Below are 22710 nucleotides of genomic sequence, written 5' to 3'. Positions count from 1 at the left end.
TTCTCATAGATGGCGCTATGGCTAAAAAGTCGTTGAAAAACCAAACACAAAGATATGACGCAAGCACATATAAAAATTCCCGAGGTCCGCTGGTTCGTTCCGTGGCTTAGTTGGTATAGCGTCTGGCACGGTATGCAAGAAGACGTCGGCTCGAATCCGACCGGATCGAAGGAATTTTTTCTGAGTGTTCGTCTTCTTTGTATTGATAATTATAAGAAATACAATGATAAAGACAGTGAAAGCTTCTTAATACAACAATTATGAATTTTGCAAACGGCTGCTTTTTTTATAAACAGTAATTGGCCAGCTATTCGTCCACAGGTCATACTACTCGAACTAAAATGCTGTAAAAGGCAAAAACACGTACAGCCATGCATTGATGTAATATAAATAATTTCCAAATACTAAAAATAGTAAGTACCTTATTTTTATTTATTTTTATTAGACAACATCACATATGTTACTCTGATCCCAAAGTAAGTAACTAAAGCACTTGTGTTATGAAAATCGGAAACAACACACAAACTCCCAGACCCGAGACAATATAGAAAAGTTTCTTTTTCTTACATTGACCCACCCGGCCGGGAATCGAACCCAGGAGCTCAGAGATGGCGACACCATGAAAAACAGTGTGCAAGCCACTCGACCACGGAGGTCGTACTGTAGAATTTGAATTTATAGAAATAATTTAGTGAAATATAATATAAAGTTAAATTGCAAATCTTTAGCACAAAAACTTTTTGCTTAATCTTGACGTATAAGAGAAGTATTACAGTGCTATTAACTTATTAACTATACCAAAAATTAATGCCAAATGACAAGGTAAAATTTGGCATTAATATTTCAATTTTGGAGGTTTTGTGGGTTTAAACGTTACTGCTTATTAGCATCCAATTTTGACGACCTCAGTGGCCCAACAGTTTGCAACAGTTCAAACTGGTGGGCCACGCGCAGCGAGCTCATCGTCGATCGAGGATTGATTGATTGATTGATGATGAGCTCGAGCTTTTGAGAAAACAAACGCAAAACGTTTCGGGCCCTTTACAGGTACCATTTACAGTCAACCGTGACCATGGGACCTGTAAAGGGCCCGAAACGTCAGTTTGTTTGAAAAAACAAATATACGCGATTTAAATCCGGAAAAATAGTTTCATTTCCTAATTTAATCTATTTTTATGTTAACGGTTTTCCACTTTAAATAAAAACCTCTAAGTTTAATTACATTAATAGTAAAACTTAGTCACGGTAAAAATAAAACTTAGTCACGGTACAACCGCCACTTCATTACTATATGAAGTCTTTGTCAGACTGGATTAGTAATTTAATAATTTAGGACCTAAAAACCATTGATTAGATCTTCCATTACGTAAATTGAAGGGCATATTTGTCGTCCACTGAAATTGTCATTTAAAAGACAACCTATTCCACAGTCAGGGGTGTTACTGTGAAAATAATTTCCACTGCGGTGAGACTAAATATATTGTCTTAACATTTATAGATGAAAATGTGGTCACCATTCAGATAGATGTATAATCAAATAATAATCGAGTCTAATTAATATAAAAATAGAAATCTTGTTGAAACTAATTTATATATGAAAATAATGGTGGTAAGTCAATGTGAAATATCTATTTATAGTAGTTTTAGTTTATACTATGCTTCAGTCATTGATTAAGAATTTATGATCGGAGTTTTTACAATACGTAAAAATATAAAAAATACGTAAAGTTAAAGGACCTAACACATAAAAGGTTTTTGCTGATACGTGCTTATTTCCCATCCTTATAAGATTCCAATTTGCCAGGATAATGTTGCTAGTGTAAATAAAAATACACTCTTACGTTTCCTTGTGTGCAAAACGTATTAGCGAATGACGTCAAAAGTGCTAAATTCTAAACTTGAGTTCACACCACGTACTAAATAAATATTTCACACCATTTTGAAGTGAATTAAAGATGTTTAAAGCGAATTACGTGCATACCCATGTGCAATATGTTGACGTGAAACTCTTTCAGGATTAAATTGCCTACTGCAATTTGCCCTGTTTATTTGCTGAAGCCTCTGAACGTTTGCAGGAGGCTATTCACACGAACATCGACTTGCAAGTCGAACGCCGAACCTCATATGTACGGCTAGACAAACTGTTTGCCTAAAACCTGCTCCAGTTCACTGTGCTTGCGATATATCAGACTATTGTCAATATCAAAATATCAAAAAGCGGCCACAATCCGTTACTAAGAATCTTGAGCAATAACTTTAAGGCAGTTTAGAGATTAAAAAGCAACACACAGCAAATAACAATATTGTATAATTATAGGTACGTTTTTATTTCAAAAAAGCCGACCTCAAAAGTTAACTCCGCTATCGCTGTGATTCTAAATGATAAGTGAAACGCATAATACAATGTAACTATAATAACGCAAACTCAAGAGAACTTAACAAGTCTAAAAATTATTTAAAAAACAAGTTTTTGTTTTTTAAATAATTTTTAGACTCGAAACATCAAACTCGAAAAATTTTTATAGCCTACGACACTCCCACAATCAAGACGAATCTAACGACACCTCATATCGATGCTTTGCTTTCTCGAACTCGTATCTTATAAAGAGTGATTATTCAGGAGATGGCAATACTTTCTATTTACTTTAAATTTCTCATCAAGGTTGTTAATTTGGATGACTTTAAGAATAAATAAAAGCCAGTGTGATAATATGAAGGAAATGTGGTGTAAAATCAGCCAGCAACATTTGTATATACAATCTATTTTTTGCATTTCAGTACTTTTGTGCTTTAAGATACGAGTTTGAGAAAGTAAGGCGAGGATAATATCTCAAAATCCATCCAGTCGTTTAGGCTGTGCAGCGTGAAAAAGAAATGGACATACATACATATACTTGAAAAACATAACCCTTCCGCAGTCGGGTAAAAACACCGACCTCAAAAGTTGCTTCCGCTGTCGCCGAGTTCGTTACCGCGGTATTCTCAAAGATAACGGAAATTCATATGGAAATCCTCGTCAAAACTAATCATATGAGCCCAAACACAAGGTAGCTGCTGTGCACTGTTGAGGAGTTCCTTTCATTGATCTGCCATTTCCATCATGAGATTAGCTCTAGGTCACCATAACATTTTACTTTAATTGGATTTTTTTAATATAGAATAGACACACGCTTGGCCACAATCTCAATTACATCTATGTATCAAGTTTTATTGAATTTGATTAACGGAAAATGGGTGAAATTCAATAAACTGGATTCATCCCCTAATTTGCCAAACTTACAGGTGGTGGCATCTTTTTCAAATTTGAATGAGATCGCTACTGAGGTACCTCCTTTTTAACAAAAAGATAACCATCGAAATCAATTCACAAATGTCTGTGTAATCGCGTAATATACACACAAAAAATGCAGTCGAATTGATTACCTCCCTTTTAAAGTCGGATAAAAATAATTATTTTTATTTCCCAAAACACAGTGGACTTCCAACAAATCAAAACATCGCATTATTGTTCAGAAAACAATTGCAAGTGAGAAAGAGTAATAGCAGTTTGTCATATAAAAAAAACATACTGTCGAATTGAGAACCTCCTCCTTTTTTTGAAGTCGGTTAACAAATACACCATGACCGGATTATATCGCACCTATAGAACAACAATGACGTAAGTGCAAAAATTTCAAAAAGTAACCTAATGATAGGAAACGACTTAAAAACTATTAAAATTTCTTATGCGACATCCACTTTTAAGTAATTAGCCATATTGCCGCGAGAAGGAATTTGCGTCATTGTGTAATTGGAGAGGGACTATAATTCAAATTTCTGTCATTATTATCATAAACTATATTTTGTTATATCCTATGATAATTAGTTATTATGTTTATCTAATGCGTAAAAGTATGATTGGGTCTCAAAAATAAATTAATATCACTGTTATTTATAAGCTCATCTGTTTAAGATAATTTTGAGAAGACTTGTTTTTTATTCTTTAAGCATTTTTGTACTGTATAATTTCACCACGAAAGGAAGACTTGATAAAAATATTTGATTGTTATTAATTTTTTAAGTTTTGTAATAAAACATTACTATTGCATTATAACTTTTAGTTATATTGTTATCATTGTTAGGTGAAAGTACCATTAAATCAACATAACTCTTAATAAATGTATACTTTATGCTTACTGATAGTATTACAAACTGAAATGAGTTCCAAAGTACATTGCTGAATTGATTGAAGTAATTAACATTTTAATAAGAACAACGACGCAACTGTAGGTACCTGCCAAAATAATAAATAAACAGCAAGCAAAATATTAATTTTGAAACTTTTTCACAAATAACGCCTATATTCTTGATAATGATTTTTTACAAAAAGCACTCTAATTAATACCAATCGAAAAAAAATATAAGTATAAGTCTAAAAAAATATTTCAAAAGCGTATTTCTCAAAAATTAAATTTTTGCACTAATGTCATTGTCGTTCTAGAGGTGCGATATTTTAACACTGGCGCATATGATCATAGCTTAGTTTGAAAACGATAGAAGTTTTTGTAAACTGATTAGAATCTAACTAAGCTTAATATTTATCTGAATGTTGATTGCATCATTATTCACGAAAACTATTATGGCCATTTCAGTCTCACCGAGGTAGAAATATATCGACTTATACCTATAGTTTAAAATTAAATATCGCACTCAATGGGAATGTTCCAGTTTTACGAAAATAAAGTCAAGTGGTTATCTAAACGCGTGTGGTCGACAACATATTATAATAAATCAGTATCGCGTAAACACTATTAATGTCTTCATGTCTCCTTACACGATTAGAACACTGAATATCGAACCGTAATTGTACATTCAATTATATTATTTTGGATAATTTTGCAACATAATTCCAAATAACGTCGACAGGAATCAGATTCGTTGTCGATTATTTGTGATAAATTTTCAGTGCCTCGTTAATACGAAATTAGCATTTCTAAATGGCCTATGTCGGGCCTGGAATGGCAATTCAATTCCACGAAACATACCCGAGCTATCAACTTAGACATAGGATGCAGGACCAACCCCTTTGGGATGAGGAGGACAATTTGTCGGACAGGCGTACCCATAGAAGCAGAAACGGTAAGTGGAAATGTCTGTCTAATAACACCATTTAAATCATAACAAGGTCGTTAGATACTAGCGATAACATTGTAAAAGATTGACGACGAGTTTTTTTTTTTGACATTTTCCACCTCTCAGAGGCCACCCGTTATATTTCGATTTCTAGAGACCATTCTGAGATTTTGAGAATATATACGATTCGACAATTCGCGCTACAACAGCAGGCATATCTTTAAGTTAGACGGCTAAGAAATATATTACAAGTATACTTAGAGGCGTAAACATGACAGTACACTTTAACAGCTGCTGTTGATTTCCGTACAAAAAACTTTATAACAAAACAAATGTACATTCATCACAGCTTGTTCGTTGTAAAATGTTTAATTATGTCAAATATATCATGTAGTCATTATAATGTAATTTTGTAATATGATCTGGACGTAGGACGCGGAAAAAAAAAAGGTTATAAAGGCGAAACAAATGTCGATGATAAACGCTATTATAAATAAAGCACGTCCTATTTGGCAAATTATTTTCTTGCTAAACAAGTAGCTATGTAGTGACTGCATAGTATTAAAAGATCTTAAAAATTAGAAAGAAAAAGAAAAAAAATGCTTTCTCGTATAAAATTGGTTAACAGAGTGATTGATGTGTTTATATAAGCAGCCATTTTTATTTCCTGTTTCTTAACAAATCCTATTTTGTTTGCGATACCAGACAACCCAAGCGGAATCAAGTAACTATCTGACCTTGTACAAATTAATATTCAGCCCTCAAAAACTATCTAGGTATCAGCATTACGATCTGAACACAATTCGGTGATTTACGTTGAGTTCAGAAAACCGCCGCCATCGGCGGATTTGAACCGCCGAAGGCAGCGGTTTTCTCTTATAGAATGTTGTATTGTCTATGGTCATTTAAAAAATAATATTTTAGCACGCTTTACAAAGCTGTCAAAAACTATTACAGCCAGGTATTTACCTACCAACAAACAGTCAGGTTAACTCGTAGCTACTTCACATTTTCACTTTCTTCTTTGCAATTTTCTTTTATAATACCAAGTGACGGGACGAACCAGTCGTGCGTCTGTTGGTCAAGCCTCACGCCTGCCATAACAATTGCAGTGCTACATACTTAGAGATTTAAATTGCAAAAATCTGATAAAGTAATAGTACTTCACCGGACGAACTGGACAGGGGCGTGCAGCGTATCATCAGACGCACGACTAGTTCGTCCCGTCACTTGCCATTGTAAAACAAATAACTCTTTCACAAGGAGTTTGACTGCTACTAATTGCTTAAATGGTCACGATTTTGATGACGAAGACACCATCAAACGAGACTTAGAGCTAAATTGCATAAGTAATGGCAGAAATTATTATGAAAGGGGATCTTCAATTTTTTACCATAATATGGTAGACATGGCCAATAAATACATGTCTGATTAAGGTCTGTTATTTATTTTTTTGTTTATACTTAGATACCGCACTGACTTTTATGGACAATCCAATAGATACATATCAGTGTAATCGTAGTTATAAGTAAGATTCGTGTACATATTCAGCGCAATATTACAAATAAACGCGTTATAACGAGATAATGCGCGAAAATATTGTAGTCGAAATGTATATGCCCGTCTAGACGACACAGGAAGCAGACCATATCGATTGGTAGCGGGATAATTTTAGCAAATGCGCTTCGCCTCTCTACTATCCCAGACACTATAAACTCTCCTCATAGAAGATGTGGGCTAAAGCTGGAATATAATGCTTTTAGGTTCAAACAATGAATCGTTCAAGATCCATACGGAATCTTAAATGATTACATGTTTACGTCAACACATACGGTTTAGAACTTGTAAAACTTAAACAATTAATGCGTAACATGTGTTCAAATCAATCTAGGCATGCGTTTATCGAACTGCAATCTTGAAATGCATATGCATATTGCACAGGCATAAAAAAAAAAGAAAAAAAAGGAAGACATTTAGGTCATTCAATTCAGTGCACCCGGATCATTCACCTGTAAGTGTAGGGCTTTGCTAAAATAAAAACAGTGAGTTTGTTCGTCTACCTACCTACAATTGTTATTTTATGTCTAATTACCTTTTGCACCACAATGATTCAGTGAATACAATATTATAGGACTACTCGTATTTTCGATCCTCAAAATGATAATCAGGCAGCCAGACAATTCTCCGAATTGGAAATATAATAAATAGTAATAAAAGATTTCTATTCTATTCTATTCTATTCTATTTCTAAATGTGTCTATACAACTGGACGTCTACGCTGTGCGTAGTTGCATCTAAACCGTCGTCTACAATATTACAATTCAAATGAAAAACTTATGTCATGCAGTAGAGACATTATGAACCACGCCACGGTATGTACCATCCTTCCAATTCCGTAGAAGCAAAGAGAATTGAATTAAATGTGCTGGACTAAACGCTCCAACATTGCAATAGTTAACTATAACGACCTACATATTACCTTCGATATAGAATGAGGATTACGAAAAACATCGAACAGAGAGTAGATAAAGCTTACTTGACCCTTTAGTTTTGTCATCTAGTGTCACAATTAAAAAAAATATTAATGCCACAATAAAATGCCACATCGACACATTGGAACTCAGGGTCTGTGGATTGAAATTCTGGGTGTAGAATTGACCACACTCTGATATGATGATCTACCGAAGACAAGGCTAAAAGCCTATAAACTAGACTGAAGACTTGTTGTAGGCCTATTTACCTAAAACTAAAAAAAGAAAAATTCATCAAGAATTGACTGTAGGGTTTTAAACCTTTGCCTTTTCCTTAACGGAAAGAATTAAAAAACAACTTAAAATATTTTTTTTTAAATCGAGGATTAGATAATTGTTATTACTTTCAAGTTCAGGGGTTTTTAGAAAAAAAACTTACTTGAGTTGCATTTAACCAAAGAAATGGATATCGTCGCGTTTAAGTATTTGTTAAAGATAAAACCTCATAGACAGATCAAACAAGCGCTTTAACAATCAATAATTTATATTTATTTTTCTGCCCTTTTGTAGCAACCCTATGTCGCTCTGCTACGAGTAGGTAGAGAGTTTTTAATTGAATCCCGTGCTAAAATAAAAAAAAAATCATTCAGTTCCAATCTGATACACGGTTGGGTCATATATGTATTAAACTTAGTCCAACATTTTCTATTACAATTCGGTTTAAAGCTTTTACAGTCGCAGCTATTACAGTTCGGCTAAAAGCTTGTTTTTGGTATTATCAAGTTGAACGCTTTATTTAAAATAAGTATTCAACCACGTTTGATACATTATCCTGAATGAATTGTTTTGGAGAAATAAATTACATATCCAGGTCTTAGGTTTTCGCGAATGGTAACATTGGACATTGAAAAAATTTTTTTGGATTTAAAACCTGTACATTTGTTTTTTTCTTTCAAGCAAATAAACGTTTTGGGCCCACACACACACATCACACATCCTATGGTCAGTCGGCTGTATGACTTTGACAATGGGACCTGTAAAGAGCTCGAGACGTTGGTTAGTATACCACCACCGTCTGTCACTCTGAGACATAAGTTGACAAGTCCCATGTGTTTTTCACTAGCACCCTTCAAAATCGGAACGCAGTAATGCTCACACTAATACTCGTGGAACAAATAGGTAAGGTGGCACTTCCCTGGATGAACTCGTAACAGGGAGCTCTACTGCGACTGTTAGTAAAGTACTCTCTACTCTATTTTACAATTGAGTTTATGGTCTTTCACTTTACATGTATGTAGAGATAAATTAACAGACTTTACATAGCGATGTCAGCAATAGCATTTATTATTATTATATTACATATTGCTTACAGATAAATCCAAACACAATAGTAACTCTTAAAGCTAATTTACAAATTAAAACAAACATATAATATTTAATGTCGAGACTTTAAAAAATAAATTGAATAGAATTTAACAAATTAAATTTAAATATTTCAAGTACGTATTCTTATATATATATATATATATACATTAGCATTCATTTATTTAATTGCTTATTGAGACTAACAACTAAATACGTATTACGTAATGCTGCTGCCTCCGACCAGGGACTCCAGATAGCGTCCCGCGGAAAACAGGAACTCTGACTCTGAGCCAGCAAAAAGGTCCAATGAAGAGTCGAAGTTGAGCAACTCATTGAGATACTTAAGTGCTCGGGGCAGGGGGGCCATCTCACTCACTCTACACCGTGTAGAAGGTATTGCAAATAACCTGACTTTATTCGCACAGAGGGTTCGCACAAAATTTCTTCTTGGTACTAAAAAGTTTATCCTCGAAAGCAAAAATGGGTTGTAAAAGCATTGTCACATAAAAAAAAAATGTAGATATAACATAAATTTTGTTGTTAACTATTTATTGTTTCGTGCTATGTAAGTACTTCCGAGATCTAATACAAATCTCATGATTGATGATACTATTGTTTAGGATTGTACAGTATTAATTAAATATTAGTTAAATACAACTACCACAAACATTAATGTAAATACCAAAATAAGTTTTATTTTAGTTCTTATCGAAACAACATAATTAATTTCAGACATGTACATTACCTGTACACATAACGAAGAACGTAGTCCTTTCCGAACAAATTTATTAAAATTATTTAATATGATGTCGTATCTATTACACGTCGTGGTGTCATGATGTCGTAAACAGACATAAATTTCTTATGGCTTTGTGCCACTTTTTTTACCCTGGACGAATTCTTTCACAAGGAGCTCTATTGCTGCTAATACTTAAATGGCTTGCAATTCAAATGTATTTTTAATGTATGATACATATTTTTACGTTATGCGGTAACGGAAATGCATATGGAAGTCCCCATCAAAATGAATCACATGAGCCGAAACACAAGGAAGCTGTACACTATTGAGTTCCTCTCATTTTTCTGCAGTTTCCGTCATGAGATAAGCCCATAACATTTTATTTTCATTGGAATTTTATCTAAGTGGAAAGTTTTATTTAAATCGGTTAACGGAAATGAAGGAGTGAAATTCATAAACCGGGCTCATCCACTACATTGCCACACTTAAAGGTGGTATACATTTTGTTCTAATTTAAATGGGACCACTACTGAGGTACCCCCTTTCTAACAAATTAGAGCTATCGAAAATCTTACACAAATGTCGGAGTAATTTTATTTTATTTTTTATTTTATTTAATAAGGCTTACCAACTGAATACATACAGATACGTTAAATATAAATACGAAACATTTAAAACGAGTACCGTGCATGCTTTTAAATTAAGGCATACACTGCATTATATAAAGGTATTCTTTTCCAGTCTGTCTATATATATGTAACTAGATCAAATCTAAGTTACATTCAACAATTTGCATACCTACAAATAGCAAAATCAGATAAAACTAAGCAAAATTAAGCGAAACAAAAACAGCTATCTAGCTGTGAAGTTAACAGTCTGTAGTGAGCTATCTAGCTCTTTAGCTATCTAGTTAACTTCAGTAGTAAAATAATTTTGGAATAATTTCCAAACATTTCCATAAAAATAAAATAGTAGAATTGAGAACCTTTTTTGAAGTCGGTTAAAAACAAAGTAATGCTATTCAGAACACTCATACAAGAAACAATTTTAAATAAATATACCTACTTTTACTAGATTGGTACAACCGAGATTCGAACACGTGACTACTACCGACTAAAACACTACTGAAATCTTAAAATATCACCAACTTATTTAACTAGACACTCCTTTCTTTGCTTTGAATAGTTACTTATTATGGGCGAAAAAACAAAATGTACCTATGCAAAGTTCCTCTCTTCAAATGCCAAAGAAATATAGTGAATTTGTAATATTTTATGTGCTGGGTTAAGGCCATGACAAGCTTAAAAATCGGCCTAAAGTCCACGAAAAAACCGACGAATTGAGAACCTCTACCTTTAGCTCTCCTTTAGCCTCTACCTAAAGTCAGTTAAAAAGCGACTTCGGTTCAGTTGTTTGGCGCCAAGAAACTATGTTTCTTGTTTCATAAACACACATGTTTCTTGTCGTAACTCATAGTTGTGCTGTACTTGCAACGAGAAATTCGAGAGTAATCGGTTCACGATTCTACGAACATCTGTCCGTAAATCTAAAAAATATTACAAACGACGGAATGATTTTTGAAATTTTACAGTGTAGAGGAATTTCTTACAAAGAAATAGTAATTTCCGTTTGTTATACATTGTTGTATTTTTAGTTATACAATTTTGTTTTATTAACTATTAGTGTATATAGTCAAATAAAAGTGTGCATTTGTCCTCCATCTCACCTGATGGAAAATGTCATTGAGGTCGACGATGTAGCGTGCACACCGAAATAATCCCTCTTCCCTCTCGCCTTAAAAAGGCCTGTGTTATAGCGTTCGGGGAATAAGGGTCGTATTCCAGAACTCTACTCAATACTCAAGTCAGGACTTAAGTATTGAAGTGAGCACTGAAAATCATACTCAAGTCCTTGCCATTAGGGTCGTATTTCCAGTGCTTAAAATCATACTCAAGTCTGCTCAAGTCCTGACTTGAACATTGAGTAGAGTTCTGGAATACGACCATGAGTCTGTTGTCCTTTCATATTGTAACTTAAATTGTAATATTATTAGTCATTACATTATATTAACATGAAATAAATAATAATAAAAAAAATTGTTTATTGAATAAGTTATTGTATAAAGAAATAACTAAAGACTAAATTATGCGAATTAATGTAAGACATGCACCTGAACTAGGAGAATCCTGTATTTCAGGTAAAAAGTACTAATTATACAGATGGATATAAAATTATAAACAAAAGATAATTAAATAATGAAATGCAATCAATATACGCTTAGATTAGACAACATTTATTTTGAGGTAATTAATAAATTCTCTGTATCATCATAGGACTTATTTTAAAGGACTTTGAAGGAAATGATTCTACTCTAGGTATTGTTTTATCGATTTCGTCGGGGATAATGCAAATCCGCGTATGTAGTATTGGTAAAAAAAAACGCGTATCTGCACAAAACCAAATTTCACAGGAAAGGGAGTTAACGTTATTAAGTAAGCATTAATTTATGTTGCAACTTGATCCATATTTGAAATAAAATATATACATTTTTATCACTTACGTTTTGACTAAGTGTAAAGCCACTCAATACTAAAGTCGTAATTAGCGGCCGAATATTTGGATGCACCTACCGTCTCTCAAGCAGAGGCCGTGGGAATTTCTTTGAAGAAAAAATTTCAATTGAACACGAGCTTTTCGATAAAGAAAAACATAGTGATGAAAACTGCACGTCGAAGAAGGTTCACAACCTTCGGAAAACGTGAGTTCCCAACCAAACGTGGCGGACTATGGTCCTCGCCTGAGAGGAGACCCGTGCCCACCAGTGGGATATGAAAGGGTTGATGATGATGATTATACCTAAAGTTAATTTTTTCCTGTGAATTGCTATCGAAAAATGGAAACGGCTTCTTGAAATGTCTTTTTTCTTCAAGACAAGTTACCATCTTTATATTTTAAATAGATTTTGACTGACCAGGAATATGACAACTGAATCTCAGTACTGTGAACAGCTAGAAGTGTCAAATTTAAAAAAAATAATTAAAATGCAACATTTTTTCTTGATGTCTTTACGTTTTTCAAATATTCCTTCAGTTTAGCGCATTCCGGTGTAGGAAGCAACCGAATTGTAGGTAAATTAAAATCCGTCTACCTATCCGACCACCTAGTCATAATGCATATGATTGTGGATATAATATAAGCCTATGCTGTCTATAAGTAGTTCAACATCTGTAATGTCTATAGTGTCTTATTACTTGTTTTTTTTATTACATTACCGACGTAAACCATATCTGTTACCTCTTCTAATATTTTAAATGCATATATGCAAGGGACTTGTTATCGGTGATTAATCCATTTTTCGAATAAAAATAAATCAATAGATATTTGACCTTACGAGTCCCTAAAATTTGTTGTCTTACTGTGTTTTTACTTCTCTGGCCATATTAGTATCTTTTAAAATGGAGGTATACGCACAGAAGGGTAAACTATAGCTGAATGATCTAGGGTTGGGAGAAAATTAACGAAGTAAACGTCAGTTTCACTTGCTGTCCAGAGGCGATATCATATAATTGTTTTGTTGTTTTGTTGAACGAACAAGTCGTGGGCCTGGTGGTAAGCGACACGCCTCTTTGTAACAGTTGCAGTGTCACTCAGAGCTTTAAATCATAAAGATCTGAGGGGCACTGCCACTGCGCCCGTCACCCTGAGACATAAATTGACATGTCCCATTTGCCTGTAATTTTACCAGCACCCTTACAGTTGAAAAATCGGAACGCAATAATGCTTGGCGGCAGAAATAGGTAAGGTACTTCGCTGGACGAACTTTTTTACAAGGATGCTTTACGGCTACTAAAGAAGAAGGGTAAGGTACCATCCCATATTGTGACTGAAGACACTGATGATGATTAATTGGTATATTATCAGTACTTTCCTAGAACAATCTGAGCGTGTACGTGATTCACAAAGCGTAGATAACTTAAGAAATGATTGCACCGTATGAATAAGCAGTTAAAATACGACTGTTTACAGACTGGTTGCAGGAATTATCCTTATAGAATAATTGCGTGTAACTTGAATTGCTATAATATGTTATATTTTTTTGGGGTTTTCCTAGTTATTTGTTACAAAGCTGAGGATAATTGAAACGGGAAGTTGCATTACGTATATACCATGCAGTTTAGTGTTAATTCTACATTTTAGTATCTTAATTTTCATTAAAACAGCCTTGAAAGACCCTGTAAATTGCACTGCAAATTAATACAGTACAAATTATGTTATTTGAACATCAATGCTATTAAAATGTAAAGATATTAAAATTTTGCTAAAGTATTTCTAACCCAACCTACGCGTTTATTATATGAGTAGGTGAAATTAATTGTTAACGTGATAACGAAAGGTGCATTTATTTAGCTACTTAATCTAGTAAATGTTTACGCAAAGTAAATTTAAATAGGCAACATCTGAAACATTTCAACCATTTCACATAATACGATCTAGGTCTTACCTTGTGTCCTAACTAACTATGGTATGGGAATTTATATCAGTAAGTTTTACGACAATGCAGAATTATTTGTAAAATACTAACAAGGAATATATTACTAAACATTTTAAATACTTAATAACTTTTAAGTTTAATTTTAAACTTAAGTTAAACACAGTAAGTTTACCGAACATAAAGTTTTAAGTTCTTGTTCAGTATTTGAAAGTAGGGTTGTGAGTCCGAACGTCCAAGCGTCTTCCCCGTTCTTCCCCGACATCCCCAACCCACGCCCCTGAGTTTTGAACGAAGCTATCACTGTTTAGAGCTATCTATTTAAATATTTTTATTTTTGTATGAAAGTGAAATGTGATGAATTGTTAAAAGTCATGGAAGAAACGTTGTTGTTTATTATGTTAGTACTATAATCATTTCAGTATCTATTAATTATTCAATGTATTGTTTAAACGCTATCACATTTTTGCTATATTATTTATATTTATATTGTTTCAGGTAAGTGGTTCGATGTCGCAAAGGCTAGATCGATATCACGTTAGAGATCCGGGGGTAGGGGAAGGACTGGCGGCGGCGACGTTGTCACCGCCCTACAACGTCTGCCGACTAGGTAAGTAAAAACTCAATATACTAACAATATTAGCTGTTGCCTGGTAATTATATTTCCTTACATAGTTAAATGTGTATCTTCACCAACCTTAGGACTAATAAAGTGTACGTTGTGATTATTGTAGTTCTATAAGTTACATTTCAGTTTCAATTCATTGTCATAGTAGTGGTTTTAACGCCTTTTGTAACAAAGAAGCCATATATAGGTCATCGTTACGGGCTGTCCAAAATCAAAATAAATACTAAGCTATGAAACGAAATTTCCTCATACCATTCGGTCACTTGACAATTTTTTCAATATTTACCTCGAATAAAGAGGATAAACAAATATAACATTATTGTTTTATAGCCCGTTTTTAGTTCTGTTTATACAACGTTTGTGTCAATAAGTGAGTGTTTTAATTGCATACTGTTATTTATAGATCATATTCGCGGTTTATAAACGACAAAATAATAAAACAATTAACATTTACAGGCTTTATAAGTTTAAAAAAATATATAATTCAACACTTGGTATAGTGTTAGAACTATAACATTTATTTGGGAGTTTATATTGCGCAGTCATCATACTTAACCGTGTCTGAATCTCTGATAAAACTTATTTTCTTTAGGCGTGTCAGAAGATTCAGAATGACTACTATAATAACAACTACAACACAGAGTAAAAAAAACGTGTTGAGTAAATCGTCAAAAATACAAGAGGCTCTATAGTTGTCGCAGGGGAATTCGTTATTTATACGTTAAAATCCTAATATACGAGGGTGAAGCAAACGTTCACAACATTTCTTATTGTTACGATCAGGTCATACATACTATGTAAAATATTTTGTAAGTTGTTTTAAAAGATAAGCGGTCCTAACAAATGACCTAATAAAAATTTATTATCACTTATTAGCGGTAATCTCGACTCCTTAAAGGGCTATTTTGCTGTACGGGGTGTTCAGTAAGTAAGTAAGTTCAGTAAGCCCAATGAACAAAGCATGTTAAAAAACCTTTGACTACTTTTTACAATATTAAATCGTCAATAATTGAATTATTTAATTGATTATTTATGTCTGCTGAAACGTAAACTCTATAATGTTCTACCAATCATTTACATTGTAATTAGACATTCATACTCTTGAAGTTGAGTACTTTATAGTATCTGATACCTACGTGATAATCGCAATATAGTTGCACCAAAGGACGTAAACTGATAATAAACTACATATTTATAGAACAATGTTATAATATTTGTTTTGCAATCATTATGAAATCGCTTTGTTACGAACCTCATTAAGAGCCGTCGGAAAATAACTTTCAAATTTAATATTACGTTTATTGAAAATCACAATGTTTTATCATGATATTCAATTATTTTTATAGTTTGTTATAATTATTAATACAAAGAGCGATACACTAAGAAAAAATCCTTTGATTCGGTTGGATTCGAACCGGCATCGTCAACATACCAGGTCAACACACTCTCTCAACAGAACTACGGAACGAACCAGCACACCTTACGAATTTTTCTATGTGCTTGTCGCAGATATTTGTTTTTAGTTTTTAATTACTTTTTTGCTGTAACGCCATTTGTATTTTAAAATTTTCTTATCATGTAACATTTTCTGAGGACGAGTTTCTACGTGTTTAATTTCGTGTTATTGATTTTTTTATTTACGTAATTTAAATGAAAAATTACTCAAAAATTAATTTCTATACACATTTCCCTATCTACGCTGCATTGTTGGTATTTTGTGTCACAATTGTTGTTGTACTCGTTGTTGCGTGATCCCATACACGTTTCTATACTGAACAAGCGTTTCAGGATTGTAAAATTGTAGTAATAAAATAATAAGTACATAAGTTATCGTCGAAAGTATGTTACTGGAGTTCGAGGGTCCTCAATTTAACCAGCACTTATGTTTATTAACAATATTATATAAAGTGGACCAAACATATTGTTATAGGGTATTACACGTATGTAAGTAATAAGTTAATGACGTTTGGTCAATCGACTTATGTATTTTAAATTTTTATTGAATTGATATTCAATTATTTTTGTGCAATTACTCCACTAGTTTGTTATAATTATTAATTCAACGACTTTTTAGTCGTAGCGTCATCTATGAGAAATCTATGAAAGTTTTATCACCCAGTTAGATACCTTTACAGCTACCAGCCCTGGTGAGAGATGTCGCTATTCACTGTATTTTAATTTGTTATTTAATTCAATTATTTTTGTGAAATTACTCCACTAGTTTGTTATAATTATTAATACAAAGATCGAACACTCACAAAAAATTCCTTCGATCCGGCCGGATATGAACCGACGTCTTCTAGCATACCGTGGCAGACGCTATACCAACTAAGCCACGGAACGAAACTGCGGACCTCACGAATTTATCTATGTGCTTGTAGTCCTGTCTTCGTATTTGGTTTTTCAACGACTTTTTAGTACCTTCACTTCCACTTATGTAACTGACTACATTTCGTTGAAGAAACGGAGTACTTTTCTTAGGAAATTATTCAAACCATATAATGTCTTTGGCGAAATCATATAACTTCGTGTTTTTTAAGGTTAAACTAAACCTATGTACACATTTAAGTAGGTAATACAAATTATTATTATTATTTATAATATCAAATTCGAATCCAACGTCGAACCTTTGAGTTTAATAACAATAATAATAACGCACACACTCATAGCCCCGCACTAGGGAAACCCTGTATCGCCGGTGCAATGGACACACACATAGACAAAAATAAATTACACCGAAACACACGAGGGAAATAAATGTAGGCCATTCAAATGCACCTCCCCGCCTGGGAACCGAACCCAGGATCTCTACGTGGCAGTACAGCATGATAACCGTTTGGCAACGGAGGCAGTTTTTATTTAGTTTATCAGAATTTATAAGCATAATTAATTTTCCATGAATTTTCGATAAATGAAAACATCGCGATGAAACCTATAGGTTAACAACTTTTGGAAAACATGTTAAGTCCCCAACCCGTATTTGGGCCCACGTGGTGGATTATGGCTTAAACCATAGCCTGAGAGGACACCCGTGCCCAGTAGTGGGACGTATAAATGGGTTGATGATGATGATGATATTGAGATATAACTATTTTGGCTTCGGACCAGTTATATCATTACCCTTAATGTACTAACCTCTGGTAGTAACCCGTCCCATTTATACCTGTAATGGTATAGGTGGCACTAGTTTATCCCACATTGAGCTCGATGGTATCCCATTTATACCATTGGATTATAAATAATAATGGTATAACTGAGATAAACTAGTGCCACTTATACCATTACAGATACAAATATAATACACTATTAATGGTATAATTCAATAGTATAATTGGTCCGAAGCACTATTTTGAACATGGAATCGCAAATCATAGGACCCTCGGGACACAAACACATTAGAACTTCGTCGACCTCTGTGGCTGAAACTGTACGTATGTATGTACAGAGCCCCACGTGCTTTTCTCAGTAACATCCTTTTTTTTTGCTAAAATGTAAACCATTTCTGATTTGGTTCTGGTGTAGTTTATTCTGTTAAAGCCAGTACATTTAATTACGCTGCTCTATGCTCATTATGCAAGGAATTCCGTAGATAAAGTTTAGATTTATTTCAGTGGCAATGGAGTTCCTTGTGGAAGAGTTCGTCCAGGGAAGTACTGCCACCTTACCTGTTTCTGCCGCCAAGCAGTAATGTCAGCATTACTGTGTTCCGGTTTTGAAGGGTAAAGGTACTGGTGAAATCATATGGGACTTGTCAACTTACGTCTCAAAATGTCGGGCGCAGTAACAGTGCCTCACAGATATCTGTGATTTAAAGCTCTAAGTGGTACTGCAACTGTTATGTACAGGCGTGTCGCTTACTACCAGGCGCAAGACTTGTTCGTCCCGTCATTTGGTATCAAAAAAAAATTAGAGTACGTTTGTATAGAACATTTATTCATTAAGTAATTTCGGTACTTTTAAAACATTGGCCGGTTGCATTCAAATTCAAAATAAGAAAATAAACCAAACAAATGTCTGTGACGCCAATGAACTGTGTTATCGCGGGTTATCGACTAACTGGAGGTGCACTCTGACAGGTTTCTTAATTAATCTATACTACAACATCAATTAAGAGCAACAAACAAAAAACTAAATAATTGCTTTACAAATTACGAATTGGGTTTGGTAGCTATTATAGTAGAATCAGCTAGAAATCGATCAGTTGCTTAATATACTTTGAAATTAAGTTCGGAAATTTTTAAATAACTGGAAAACGAAGATTTCAATGAATTTTTTTTTTATTTTTGAATTATATGTATATATTTCTATTCATCATTCATTCATCATCACAGTTATATTAAACGTCAACTAGAAAGAAGAATTTAGACAACCTCCGGTTTGGTTTTCATGGTGTCACCACCACTGAGATTCCGGGTTCCCCGGGCAGGTCAATATAGAAAAGCAATTTTTCTACATTGTTTCGGTTCTGGGTGTTTATGATGCCGTCTTTGTTTCCGATTTCCACAACAAAAGTCTTGTAGTTACTTTCTTTGGGATCAGAGCAACGTATTCAGGTTGTCTAATATTTATTTACATCATGTCCCTGGAGCACAGCGGTATGCCCATAAAAAGCTGAACCTTTAGTTTTAAACTTTACTGTTATCCAAAAATACTAAAGAGAACGTATTTAATATACAGAAATGGTAATTATTTAATTTCCGGTCTGAAAATACTCTTAATGATTCTCATTTGATTTATTCTTAAAATAAACCATATTGTCCAAATACGTTGGTTTATTGTTGTAGGCGGCGTGACGTCATTCTTACTTGTTATATATCTCGTTTGTAAACTACTTCCCGGTGGCTATAAGAGGCTGATCGACCTTCGTGTACGAGTAAGCAATTAATAGCTGCGTCAGTGTTTACTTATTTCATAGATATCTCGTGTTTCTTTTCATTTATATATTCTTGATATTTTATTATCGAAAACAGTGACAAAAGCTACGCCTCTATGCATGCAGTTTAATTTTATGACTTAGCTTATTTTCCTACACTTACAGTATTGTATACTAGCGTTTAGTATGGGTTTCTTGTTCTCAGTTGATAAATTCAGTTGTAAGTATAACATTCTTGAATAAAATTTCCGTGTTCGAAACGGGACGAAGATCGTTGAACTCATCTGTATGGGAGTTAAGTAAATTAGTGCATTCTCATCTAACACAATAAGATTTTGTGATTGTAATTATAGCGGTAGGATACGCTCTTGGGCGATGCCGGAAGTGAGAGACATCGCTCCCACAGCCTGCTGAAGCGGCGGAAATGGAATTTATATTTCGATTTAGCTCCAAGACATGAAATTCATCAACGTTAATAATCCCATCATACGGTAGCGAAATCCGTCCATTTCCCTCAGAATTTTATATCCGATGCAAATCGAAGGCGGTTGGCGGATGCTTGGCGGTGCGGTAAGCGGTTGACAGTGGCGGCAGTTTCACGAGGGCGCTCGCATTGAAAGCACGTCGCGTGGCGTCCGCACTGCCGGACGTTCGCGTGCTCGAGTCGATGTCGATTGGTCCACGAGGAACATTAAGCCGCTTTCTACGCCCCAACGGTACAGTCGCGACCGCTCACTGAGCCGTTACACTCACACCTTTTGTTTACATTCACGTCTATTCTCTAGATGCAACGTCTCCCAGCTGTGTATTAACTGAAGTGTGAACGCGTACTGGCTGAAGGATTGCGAAACTATACAAGTGAAGTTTAAAAATACATTGGCAACTAGTGCGGAGTGACGCGATTCGAAATGTGCGCTTGCGGCAAGTTCTACAACTTCTGGAGGAACTCGTGTGGCGCAGGTGAGCATCCTCTATGCACTAGAAAGAGAAAAATAGTTACCCTTTACAGGTATAGAACCCTTCATCGCCGGCGTCACTAATACAAATAAAGTCGATCGCAGCCAATAAAGTGGTCAGCATTCAAGAGAAATGAAACCTTATCAATCAGTAAACAATAGCTAAGCCTGGCTAAGCACTCGTCATATGTTCAGATCAAATTATTTTTACATTGGAAACAAATTCAGTAACTCATGAAAATACAAGTCTTGAAATAACTACCTGCATTTTTCTTGAATATAAACACCTACTAATTAAAATACCTGTATATCTGGTCAAGACTGTTGACATAAATAACCATAAAGTGAATAATTTATGCCACAATAAAGTTAGAATTGTAAAAAAACTGCAAAGTCCTCGAATTGAGTATTAAAAAATCTAATAAAATAGTCATTATCATTCGGCACAGAGCCCCCAAAGCAAGGGTGTCAAGGTGCCGGTGGCATTGGCCGTAGAAGCGTAGAAGACTTACGAGGCTGTCGGTAAGAACGAAATGCTGATCACGAGCCACTCCTTTTTATTAGTAGGGTTATAGCGAATCTTGCTTTTGGCAGAGAGAATGTAGTCCACGATAGCAAGCCGCAAGGTCGGTACGTTGTGAACGAAGAATTATTTTTATGTCCTGCGGGTATTCATGGTCAGAGATGTTATATAGTGTCAAAGAACTATATAAATTGCTTTATTCCGGCTATTCTTGATTTACATTCACATTTTTAAGGAGAGGGCGTATCATAAACACAGGTACTGTGTTTTTTCTAAAGCTTACTTTACATATTTGAAACCTTTACTTCCGCAATGCCAAGCCTAACGTTCATTACCGCTGTGCATACTTTTTACTTTTATTATCTATGTAATTTAAACTACGTTTAATGAGAGTCTAGATCTAGATGGGTCTTCAATTACCTGGCGCATCATGTTACACCTTGACACGGTTGCTACAACCGCTGTAATCCTACGCCGTTGCGATATAATTTCCCACATCAGCATTAAGACATGTTGCAATTACAATACAAACAGTCCCATGTGTGTGAGAGTGGTAAAATGCACTTGAACAAGTTTAGAGGAACAGAATTACTGGTTAATTGGGTATCTTCTCAGAAGAATATGCCTTCTGCAATGTTTATATCTGTGGTAGGATTCAAAGGCGATTTGAAGCTGAAATTTTGAGTTTCAGTGACTAATTTTCGGTGTGTGTTTGGGAAACTTTTTTGCGTAGTTTAATTACAATTCCATACCACATATAATGTGAAAGGGCTGACGACACAGAATTGAAGCAAATTGTATAAGTACGCTTGTACTTATAAATATTGAATGTTTACGTGATATTATGTTTATAGATACGTGGTTCAAAACAAATCAAAATATCGTTATTACAATAAAGAAAATTATAACGCGTAATTTTACAAAACATTGTGCATTTGTAACATTCATCCGCAGTTTCAGAAATCAAACGAATAAGAAAAATAAAATGCGAAAACTAATGTGTAAAAACCATTTCCAACATCAGTATGAGGCACTCAAAATCCTTATCATTAAATTTATTCAATGTGCAACCCGTTTGTTAAATATACAACGTCTTTGTAAACAAAGGCTTTACATTTCGGTCGTAAAACAGCATTCCATTTTTCGCTCTGCTGATCGTGAAGTTTCTTGCCCAAAAATCTCAATAGACACGGAAATTCAAAGGCTTTTGTTGTATTCTAAAAAATACTTTAAAATTTCATTTTGCGTTTGCAAAGCGTTGTAAGATTCTTAAGTTTTAAGAAGTATTAAAAAAACATCACTTAAAATTGTTGATGTATTTTGACAAATCCTTTTCATCAAATTATCTTTATATTAAAATGAAATTATTAAGATATTTTATTCTTAAATAATTCGTTTTAGACTCTTATGTTGCCAGCCTTCTCGGCGCGATACACATTTCATCAACATTTCATCGGCCGTAGCTTGAGGCATGGTCGAGGAAATGTTATAAACTTTCAAATACTATATTATAATAAAATTCAAAGGAAAAAGAACTAAACTAGTACAGTGAAC

The 22710-nt window shown here is 34.2% G+C and overlaps 1 protein-coding gene across 4 annotated transcripts in view; it reads left to right on the top strand.

Annotated features, from left to right (window-relative positions):
* Positions 1-22710, top strand: part of LOC113235729 — a 106657-nt gene that overhangs the window by 13664 nt on the left and 70283 nt on the right. Inside the window, exon 2 of one of the 4 annotated variants that reach the window (XM_026471600.1) lies at positions 14675-14786. The exons of 1 other annotated variant lie outside the window; for it this stretch is intronic. In XM_026471600.1, coding sequence (XP_026327385.1) covers positions 14675-14786 — 112 coding nt within the window. Of the gene's footprint in view, positions 1-4961; positions 5119-14674; positions 14787-20334; positions 20638-22710 lie in introns of those variants that run through there. 2 more of the 4 variants (XM_026471599.1, XM_026471603.1) reach the window with 2 other exon arrangements.

Source organism: Hyposmocoma kahamanoa, unplaced genomic scaffold, assembly GCF_003589595.1.
Source record: "Hyposmocoma kahamanoa isolate Upper Pololo Valley unplaced genomic scaffold, ASM358959v1 88, whole genome shotgun sequence".
NCBI lineage: Eukaryota > Metazoa > Arthropoda > Insecta > Lepidoptera > Cosmopterigidae > Hyposmocoma > Hyposmocoma kahamanoa.
This window is presented reverse-complemented; position numbering and strand designations above follow the sequence as displayed.